General features: G+C 49.3%; 1 protein-coding gene across 1 annotated transcript; it reads left to right on the top strand.

Moving 5' to 3' along the window:
* The first annotated feature begins 314 nt into the window (after positions 1–314).
* Positions 315–4,954, top strand: LOC119291068 (transcription factor MYB77-like). The gene is made up of 2 exons (XM_037569781.1): positions 315–451; positions 1,591–4,954. The coding sequence occupies exon 2, from the start codon at positions 3,944–3,946 to the stop codon at positions 4,643–4,645; it is 702 nt and encodes a 233-aa protein (XP_037425678.1). The 5' UTR covers positions 315–451; positions 1,591–3,943; the 3' UTR covers positions 4,646–4,954.
* The last annotated feature ends 6,146 nt before the right edge of the window (positions 4,955–11,100 follow it).

Genomic DNA, 11,100 nt, shown 5'->3' with positions numbered 1-11,100 from the left:
TGGTGTTGGTGGCGGTGAGGAGGTCCAGGGAGGCGGGCGGCAGAAGCGGATGCCTCGAAGGAGGAGGAAGGCGCTCGCGGCTGCAGCTGGGATTCGAGCTCCGCCGCGGATCAGGCTCCCGTGTACTCCCGCTGCTCCTTCTTTTCAGCTCCTGCCCTGAGAACGGCGGGGGCGGGCCGACGGGTGACCCTGGTGTGCTTCGACCTCTGCAGTGGACGCCGACGTGGGAAGATGTTGGTCGACCAGGGGGGTGGGGGGAGGCACCATGCCGTGCGCGTTGTCGACGTCAATGGGCCTGCGGTCGTGGTGGCCAACGGCGTGTTCGTCAGGGCGTCGCGGCAGCCACCAACCACTTAAAGTCCGGCGACCTCCGCGCGCTCGATGCGGTCTTCAGGAAGGCACATCTGCTCTGTGCTCCTCCGGCACCCGACACCATTAAGCTGAAGTCAAGGTCTCATTCCTCTGCTTCCCGTGTGTTTTGATTTTCGTCCCCAAATTGGTGTGTTGCGTGTTTATGCATACGACAGCAGGGTGATGATCTTTGTTGTAGCAATCACCTGAGTATAGCTTTTCAATCTGTTAATTTAGCTGCTGGTTTCGATTTTGGTATGGCCAATCTGTAGTTGCCATGGGCATTTCCAGTATGGATGCAGTGATGTCAAGTTTTGATATACGCCGCCACTGTAATTTTTTCCATGTTTTTTGATTAGGAAAAACATGTTTTTGCCATGACAATTTCATATAATTAATAGTTTGCCATCTCTGCTAAGATCAGATCTGGTCAACCCTCTTTAAAATGTTTAGGGGTGTCATGGCAATTTTCAACCCACAGTTAGCATGCTAATTTTCACTCTAGGTTTGGGTTTAGCAAAGGTGCAATCTGTAGTTGCCCCGGAGCAAATCCTATTATGCAACTGATGGTAAGTGGATATGTAGCAGAGCAAGTTATAACCCACAGACATGGCAAATTTACATGAGATATACCATCTTTTTGTTGTGTTGTCATGGCAAATTAATTTGCCATTAGTTTAGTTAATGTTTTTCCATGTAAACTTAAGAGTTGTTTTGCCATGGCAACTTTAGTTGTGTTGTCATCGCAAAACTTAAACATGTATTTTTTTTTTGATATGACATGTTTACGGTGTGTTTTTGCCATGAAAACTGAAAATGTACTTTTGCCATGGCAATTTAAGATGAGTTTCTTGCCATGGCAAATTTAAGATGAGTTTCCATGGCAAGTTTGGAGTTTTTTCACTCCATTCAATACTTGCCACGGAGCCTTAAAATGTGTTGCATTAGCAAGTTTAGATGTTCTTTTACGGTGTGCTTTTCACATCGAAACTAAAATATACTTTTTTGCAACAACAATTTAAGACGTGTTTTTCGTCATGGCAACCTTACCATGTCGGGAATATTACATATCAGGCCATGGCAATTTTAAAATCATTTTTTTTTCTCAAAGTGGCAAACTTATTTTATGGACCATGGCAAGTTTAATTCACTTACCGTGGTAAATTTCTTTTTCTCGCATCATGACAAAATTTACCTTTTTATTGCCATGGCAACTTCACCTTTATCTCTTTGTTTCAGGTACCAAGTCTCTTTTTTCGTCATGATAGCAAGAATAAATTGTTTAACCATGTCTCCCCACCAAAGGTCAATCCATCTCTCTCTCTTCCCCTCATCCCCCACCCCAAGTTGTTAGTGCACTCAAGTTAATTTGTAGATGTCTTTTTCAGCTAGCTCCCCGTAGAAAATGGCATTTTTTTGGTCAGTTTTGTGTAGAAACATGGCAAATATAGACTTTTTTACATTCTGTAACTTGCCATGACAATTTAGTCTTCTTTTTTGCCATGGCAAATATAGATTTTTTTCTTCTCTTTTGTTTTCTATGATGGCAATTTTCACCCAAGTTCACAATCTAAAAAATTCAGCATTTTTTGGCTGTGAGCATGGCAAATCTTTTCTTATTTTTTTACAACATGGCAATTTTTTCTTTGTCATGACATGGCAAAAATTCCCTTTCATTTTGTCATGGCAAATTTACTTTGCACATACATGGCACAATTTTCCCTTTTACTCCCTCCGTTCCTAAATATAAGTCTTTGTAGAGTTTTCACTATGGACCACATACGGATGTATATAGATGCATTTTAGAGTGTAGATTCACTCATTCTGCTCCGTATGTGGTCCATAGTGAATTCTCTCCAAAGACTTACATTTAGGAACGGAGGGAGTATTTGCCATGCGATTATTTACTCATTTTTGCCATGTCAAATTTACCTTTATTTTTGTCATGGAAAATGTTATCTTTTATTTGCCATGCCAAAACTAAGTAAAATTCATGGAGCATGGAAAATTTAACTTTGTACTTTTGCCATGTCAACTTTTACTTTTTTTGCCATGACAAATTTTTAGCTTCATTGCCATGGAAAATTTACCTTTAATTACTTGGCAAATTTACTGTTACATACATGGCAAATTTTACTCTTTTTTGCCATGTCAAAAAATTTACTTTTAACTTTGCCGTGGCAAAATTTTACCTTAATTGCCATGGCGACTTTTATTCGTAAGTACATGGCAAATTTACTTGAACATACATGTCAAATTTTATTCTTTTTTGCCATGTCAAAAAATTTACTTTTAAGTTTGCCATGCCAAATTTTTACCTTAATTGCCATGGCGACTTCTATTCGTAAGTACATGGCAAATTTTCTTGAACATACATGGCAAATTTTACCATGGAAAAATTAACCTTTTTATTTCCATGGCAAAATTAACTTTTTATTGCCATGGCAATTTTTATTTAACATACATGGCAAATTTACTTTTTGTCACTCATGACACATTTAATTTCTAACGGAGCATGGCAAGTTTGAGTTATGTTTTTGCCATGGCAAAAATACTTTACATCCACGGCAGATTTCGACCTTTCCATCGTTCATGGTAATTTTGCTTCTATAGACTATGGTACATTTACTTTACAAAACATGGCAATCACCACTACACCAACCATGTTGCATTTTTTTTCTGCTCTACATGATGGCAAGTTTCAATCCACTTTTTTGTCTCTTTATTTATATAGTAAAAATAGCATACGGATTTTTAATCCACATTTTTTGCCATCATGGTAGCCATTTGCATAAAAAGATCTTTTTTTGAACAGGGCAAATTTTGCTTATAAAGATGATGGCAATTTTTTTGGCTTCAACCCATAGTGATTGTTAGTAGTATCTTGTTCTTTATTTTATATATCTATCGTGCCAAAATCCGACCTTTATTATTCATAGCCAAAAGCGGGCTTTCTTAGTCACATTAGCTTTTGGACAAGCTGGGCTTTATTTTCCTGTTTTTTTTCAACGAAGAAAAAGGCCTGGGGGTGTTCGGGCTGGGCACTTGACGTCCCGAACGACACCGTTCGATTGATTGGCTTTCCCGTGACGAACGAGTCGTTCGGTCTGGGAGGTCGGTACTTATCGATGTCCTGGCTCTAAGAGACAGCGAGTCTTTCCTTCTTTAGGGGCGAGGGAGGTACATAAATCTACAGAATCCAAATTAATTTCCATGTTGGCACCCGTCTCCGCGATAAACTCGGCCCATACGCGCTAGTTCCCATACATTTGATGGATTTCCGATCCGACGGACGCACAGGCACAGCCCATCAATTCCCGATCTAAACTTTCCATATCCTGGTCGATCGTTCCTGTCATATCTTCCTCCGCACGGGCTCGGCCGGGACTGCCTTTCCTTGCAGCCGACGCCGTTTGGACTCCTGCTCGGATCCGGTGCCAACTCCACTTCGCCTATATAAGGCGGCACGCAGCGGCGGCCTCCCCACACCACCCGCAACGCGTCCACCTTCTCCCTTCCGGCCTCTCGCCACCGCACGCACGCACGCGTCAGCTCCATCCTCTGCAAGAAAGGCGATCCAAGCTTGGGGGTGATGATGCCGACGTCGGGCAACGACGCCGGCGCCTGCGACGGTGACGGCTCGCCGCACGGGGTCAAGAAGATGTGGACCAAGGAGGAGGACGACCTGCTGCGGGAGCAGGTGCGGCGCTGCGGCGGCCCGCACAACTGGGACTCCATCTGCCGAGGGCTGCCCGGCCGCAACTCCAAGTCGTGCCGCCTCCGCTGGTGCCAGCACCTCGACCCCAGGGTGGAGGCCGTCAAGCCCTTCACCATCCAGGAGGACATGCTCATCGTCAAGTACCAGGCCACCTACGGCAACCGCTGGTCCACCATCGCCGATTTCCTCTCCGGCCGCACCGACAATGCCGTCAAGAATCGCTGGAACTCTGTCCTCCGCAAGCGCCAGGAGCACGCCCCCTCCCAACAGGGCCAGACGCGCCCGTGGGCTCCTTCCGCTGCCCGACAGGCCGCGGGGCCCGAGGTCACGCCGCGGTGCCTGCCGCTGTTCCCTGGTTCGGCCGAGGAGGTGTCGGAGGCTGACACATCTGCGGCGGCGAGGAAGTGCCTCGACCTGTTCCCTCTGGCGCCCGGGGATATCAGGGCCGATGTGGATGCAGCGGCGCCGCCCAGTGACATGGCTTGCGGAGCAGGCGACCCGCTCACCGAGCTGAGGCTCTGGCCGGCGCCGAGAGTGGTGTTCGACGTAATGCCGCTCCAGGCTTACCGGATGTAGATTCTAGTCTTCTTGCCTATACTTGGTTGTTCTCTCATCTTACTTTTTGCTGATCGCGGGGAATTTTCCTAGTGGAATTTAATTTGATTTGTAATGGAAGAATGTTGTTAGGACTCAATTGTAACGGAAGATCTGTGGATCTTGGTATCAACAGAACGCTGGATTTTCTGTAGTCGTAGTGCTTGCTGGTTAGGTAATCAAGAAAGTTCTGAACTTAGTGTAATTCTTTGTGCTTCTTGATGATCAAGAAAATTCTGAATGTCTTGTAATTTCCATGACCATCGTAATCAACAAATCAATCTTTAGCAATTTTCTTGTTCACTGGAGATTACTGAACTTTCTTGCTTGTTGGTTGTTGGAAGTAATCTAGAAAGATTTTACGTTCTTTGTATTACCTTTTTCTTGCTTGTCGATGTGCCGTTTATCGTGTGCAGTACTACTCGGTTACTCCTGATCTGTTTGGATTCAGTACTTCAGTTACTCATGATCTTCCAACAAAAAATTGAAAAGTTACTCATGATCTTCCAGGGCCAAATGCTGTCAAGACAAAGCAGCCTGACCTGCTTGGATTCAGTATTTCCGAATTTGCTTGCTTGTTGGAAGCATTCACACAGATTATACGTTCTTCGTGTACCTTTTTTCCGTTTTTCGGCACATGGATCAACGGTAATCAAATTTGTTTTTAAGAAAAAAAGGGAATATACGACACTCCTTGAGAAGTTCATTGTTTGTTTTTTTGCGTACATAGTATTTTGCCCTGAATTCACCTTCTATTTTATACTTAATTTGAAAATTCGAACCAGATTTCCTTGTTTGCATTAAACTCTGAATTCTGAAACAATTCGCCTATGAACGCAATGTTTTTGAGCTCACAATCACTAAGAGCACCACCAAAAGGCTTCCATACACTTTCGAGGACGAGGGTTGGCCTGCTTTCTCCTCCATGAGCATGATTTCATTTATGTCACCCACCAATAGCCATGGGTGGTCAGAGTGTTACTATAGGTAGCGCATGCGCTCCCATGTCTAGTGTTTCTCCTCGAAACGGAATTCACCATAAGTTCTGGTGAGTCTCCGTTCCCTTCCACCTCTTCACCACCTTAACATCAATGTAATAAGGCGTGGCAAACAATTTCTACACACTATCCTCTCTTCTCCAAAATAGCACTAGCCATCCTTCCTTGTCACTCACCGAGACAATTTTAAATCTCATATGCAAATTTCTAGACAAACACTCAGCTGGATAGCCATCGAGGTGTGTCTCCGACAGGAGCAAAACCTCCGGGGTTACAACAGTGATGGGCAACCAGGAATAATCGAACTGCCGCAATGTTACCAAACCATGGCAGTTCAAGAATAGGAGTTTCATTGTTGTCTGCGCACCCATCCGAGAGAGGCTGCTGATCATCTCGAAGCTGACTTGCATAACCCCCCTGTCTTTTCTTATCATTCCTTTCCTAGTTACTTAGGTCCTAACTAATCTCCATAGCTACTCCAGTTTTGTCACATTACCAACCGGGACAACATTCAATAGACCATGATCAGTGTTTTCTTCCTCCTCTTCATCTTCTGAACATAATCTTTTCCTCACTCCCTTTTCATCCTCAGACAAATATACACTTTTTTTACCCGGGATAGATGTTGTCTCTGCCTAAGGTCTTATTCTGGGCAGCATTGGAATGTAGGCACCAATCCACAAAGTCCCCTCTACCTCTGCGTCGACCAAAATCAGTACGACCACATCCAAAGTCAGTCATGTCACCCCCTCATATATACATGTTGCCCTACCTCTTCCACATGAAATTTGGCCTCTTCATGTGTGTGCATCGACTTTAAGCCATGCGCCCCGCTTCAAGTCCTCGTTCTTGTATTCACACTCCTCATGCATATGTCCCCAAAAGGCCAAAAGCGGAACAGAACTTAGGGATCTTCTCATATTGCACTTGATAATGTTCTCATTTTCCAGAACTAGACACAGTAACAAATGTTGGTAAATGGCAGATTGACATCACACTTAATATTTACCCTAATGAAAGTTCCGAATGCCCCAACATCTAGATGAACTTGGAGAAAAGTAATTCTACCATGCACAGGATATCTCATACACAGATCCACTGTTTGTGGTTGCTTTGAGTTTCATGTTACTTTTTGTCTTTTAAGAATTATCATGTTTCAAAGTGTTCATTGAGTTTTCCTTCCTCTTTCAAAGCGGGTCTTAGAGCATCTACAACCACGTCCATCTAATTTGACCCCTCAAACGCCCGCGACTGGGCACGTCCGTTTTCGTCCCTAATTTCTCTCTCCAAAACAATCACACTCCTCAAACCAGCCTCATCATATTATGACATTTCGACGAATAGGTTCTGTGCGCCACCGTCAGAGCACGCAGCATGACAGCTGCCGGCCGGCCAGCGGATGCGGTGGTGGCGGCGGCGAGCTTTGCTTGCCCAGGCGCGAGGGTGTCGGCCAGCACGCATGCGCAGGCGTGAGGGCGTCGGCCAGCATGCGGCGGCGGCTGCACGCACGGCCAGCACGGGCGGCACGCACGGCATGCATGGCTAGCACGGCCAACACACTCGGCTCGCGCGCGCGGCTGCGCTGCGGCTTAGCACACACGGCCTCACGAGGCAACACGCATGGCGGCAGACAGCAGGCGTCTCGCACGGCGGGAGCCAGCATGCTGCGGCCACGACGCACGCACGGATAGCACGCTGCCGTGAGCTCCGTGTTAGACTAATATATCACGGGATCGTGATATAATCCTAATCGCCTAAATCGAGGAGAATCGAATATTTGTGATCTCCCATTTATGGTAAGATTAGGTAGGATTGCATATACTTGTCTATATAATTAACACGTAATGGAAAGGCCCAGGTGTGGTCTATTCCTTCTCCAACTTTCATGGTATCAGTTTGCGATCGATCTTGATCGTTTCCGCTGCTCTTCCTCTACCTTACTCCAGCTCCAGCCGCCGGCCTCTCTTCTCCACCGTCTTGCATGGCGCCGTCCGACCCGAAAACCACGACCGAGGCGGAGGTCCACCCCAACGCCCACCTATGGGCGCAGGCCACGGCCATCCAGAGCGTCCGCTCTCTCGTCCCAGTCATCCTCGACTTCAAGGTGCCATCCTTCCCCAAGTGGCGCTGCTTCTTCAACATCGCTGTGACGACCTACGCCCTCGAGGACCACCTCACCACGGAGACGGCCCCGTCCATTTCCCTTTGCCTCCTCGCAGCCAACTCCTGCAGCCTCCTATGATTTTCTTGATGACCTCCCACCCATCGTCATACCTCCTATGCCACACTCTCCTGCTCGTCTCGTTGCGTCTGCACCTGAGCAGCCTGCAGCAGCGCCTGAGCAGCCTACTGCTGTTCCTGAGCCACCGGCGGCCTCTGTAGCCACTGATGCACCCCCACCTACGCGTGGCCGGTCACGCACACGCGCGCCCTCGCCTGCACCCTCGCATACCATGCGCACACGCAGCCGTTCTGGCATCCATGTGGCCGCCCGCGAGCGGCTTAACCTGCATGTTACTTCTGTTAACAGGTACTCTCCGGTTCCCACGTCAGTCCGTGCTGCTCTCAAGGACCCTAATTGGCTAGATGCCATGAACGTGGAGTATGGCGCTCTCCACATGAACAATACTTGGGATCTTGTGCTTCCTCCCAAGAATGCGAACGTCGTCTCCGGTAAATGGGTCTTTCGCCACAAGCTCAAACCGGATGGCTCTCTCGATCGCTACAAAGCTCGTTGGGTGCTTCGTGGTTTCTCTCAGGAGCAAGGTGTTGACTTCGATGAGACCTTCAGCCCGGTTGTCAAACCGGCGACGGTGCGGGTTATTCTCTCCATCGCCCTCTCCCTCAATTGGGAGACTCGCCAACTCGACGTCAAGAACGCCTTCCTTCATGGCACTCTCTCCGAGGTCGTCTACAGTCGACAACCCACCGGCTTCATCGACTCTACGCGTCCTCACCATGTATGTCGCTTGAACCGTTCCCTATACGGTCTCAAGCAGGCACCCCGCGCATGGTACCAGCGCTTCGCGGCCTTCATCATCTCTACCGGCTTCACGTGCGCGAAGTCCGACACCTCATTGTTTGTTCTCCGGTGTGAGGCGGGCACGGCCTTCCTCCTACTCTACGTGGATGACATTGTGCTCACCGCGTCGTCGAGCTGGCTTCTCGACAGGATCACAGCCTCCCTCCACTCCGAGTTTTCCATGACGGACATGGGCAGTCTCCACTACTTTCTCGGCATTGCGGTCACCCGCGACTCCTGTGGCATGCATCTCTCGCAAGCCAAGTACGCCGCGGAGATTCTGGACAAGGCCGGCATGTCTGCCTGCAAGTCCGCGACGACACCGGTTGACACGTCACCCAAGCTCGCCGCCACCGCTGGCCCTCCTGTGGCAGATCCGACAGAGTATCGGAGTCTTGCTGGGGCATTGCAATACCTCACCTTCACGCGCCCCGATATTGCCTATGCTGTTCAGCAGGTCTGCCTCCACATGCATGATCCTCGTGAACAACACCTTGCGGCCATGAAGCGTATCTTGCGCTACATCAAGGGCACACTCTCTCATGGCCTCCAACTCTACTCTACATCGTCGGATTCCATGATCACCTACACCGACGCAGACTGGGCTGGATGCCCTGACACTCGTCGTTCCACCTCGGGCTTCTGCGTATTTCTTGGTGATAACCTCGTCTCTTGGTCGTCAAAACGCCAGCATACGGTGTCTCGTTCTAGTGCCGAAGCTGAATATCGAGCTGTGGCCAACGCCGTAGCTGAGGCCAGCTGGATTCGACAGCTTCTCCACGAGCTCCATCGCCCTTCACCGACCGCCACGATTGTCTTTTGTGACAACGTCAGTGCCGTCTACATGTCGACGAACCCTGTCCAGCATCAGCGCACCAAGCACATCGAGATCGACCTCCACTTCGTTCGTGATCGTGTTGCCCTGGGGCAAGTGCGTGTATTGCATGTTCCGTCGTCTCGCCAGTTCGCCGACATCCTCACGAAGGGTCTCCCGTCACCGTTGTTTCTGGATTTTCGGTCCAGTCTCAACGTCCGCTCTCCTTCCGTTGTGACTGCGGGGGAGTGTTAGACTAATATATCACGGGATCGTGATATAATCCTAATCGCCTAAATCGAGGAGAATCGAATATTTGTGATCTCCCATTTATGGTAAGATTAGGTAGGATTGCATATACTTGTCTATATAATTAACACGTAATGGAAAGGCCCAGGTGTGGTCTATTCCTTCTCCAACTTTCACTCCGTACACGGGTCATGCGGCCAATCCAAACGCAGCCCCGGCCGTCATGTCCAGCATGCGGTGGCCAGCGTGCGGCTGCGGATGCGCTCACACGTGGCGGCCAGCACGCACAGCACGCGGCTGCACGGATGGGAGGAGGACGCCGCGGGGAGCCTCGCGGAGCACGGAGCAGGTCGCATCTGGCGGTGGTGGTGGGCGGAGCAGGAGCAGCAGCAACGGCGCGTGCGCGAGCTCTGGCCCCAGAGCATCGACGGCGCCATGCGTGCACGAGCTCCGACCCCGGCATGGCGCGTGTGCGAGCTCGTGGTCGTCGTGGTCTTCTGTGTGGCTGCAGGTGGGGTCTTTCGTTCAATGTGGATGAGCACTGCCCGGGCGTGACCAGTCAGCCTCATATTGTCCATGTATTTTAGACGGGTTTGAGGAACGTCGGCCAGTTCAGGCGTTTAAGGAGAAAAAAAAGGTCAGGTTAGGTCAGTTTTCTTTGACCAGATACTGACCACACGGACGTTAATAGGCATATAGAGGGTCCGGCTATAGAGGCTTTTGTATTTCATGGTGTATCAACAAACCCAATTCATAACAAGAAAACACTATGATACACGGTGGACCAAAAGAGAAAGGAAAACGTTTGTTTTAAGCCGACTGATAACAACGAAACATAAACCGTCACGCTCGCTTGACACGTGTCCCATGTGGCGCCCGCCTGCCGCCCAACCTCCTAGCGTTATCTTCACACCATCCACATGTTTCCTCCAGCCTCGTCCCTTTTTGGACGGCACAACTACCATCCCTGCAAACTCGCCATGGCCAATCTCTCCTGCCTGATCCCCGCATCTCCTTGCTTCATCCATGCACGCTCCGTCTCCCTGGTTCATCCCGCCATGGCCTCACCTCTCCTGATTCACACCTCGCCATCTCGCTTCATCCCTGCCCGCTTCTGCTTCATCCCGCCATGGCCGCACATGCTGATTTTTTTCTCATGGTGTGGGCGGCGACGCGAGGGATCCGACGAGGTGCTGCAACCGTTGATGGTGTCGCAAGGCGGAGCCGCTCGCTGCACATGCTGCAATAGGGAGGCCAAGGAGGAGGTGCAGAACATCAACAAGCTCAACCACGCGACGATGCGGGGGCTGCAGTAGCCGGTGAAGCAGAGGGGCTCGCCGGCATTGCGATGAAG

This window comes from Triticum dicoccoides, chromosome 4B (assembly GCF_002162155.2).
Source record: "Triticum dicoccoides isolate Atlit2015 ecotype Zavitan chromosome 4B, WEW_v2.0, whole genome shotgun sequence".
In the NCBI taxonomy this organism is placed as follows: domain Eukaryota; kingdom Viridiplantae; phylum Streptophyta; class Magnoliopsida; order Poales; family Poaceae; genus Triticum; species Triticum dicoccoides.
The sequence above is the reverse complement of the archived record's forward strand: the minus strand, read 5'-3'. Positions and strand labels throughout refer to the sequence as shown.

Bases quoted from the DNA above. Each gene is read 5' to 3' on its own strand.
- LOC119291068 (XM_037569781.1), top strand. From the start codon at position 3,944: ATGATGCCGACGTCGGGCAACGACGCCGGCGCCTGCGACGGTGACGGC.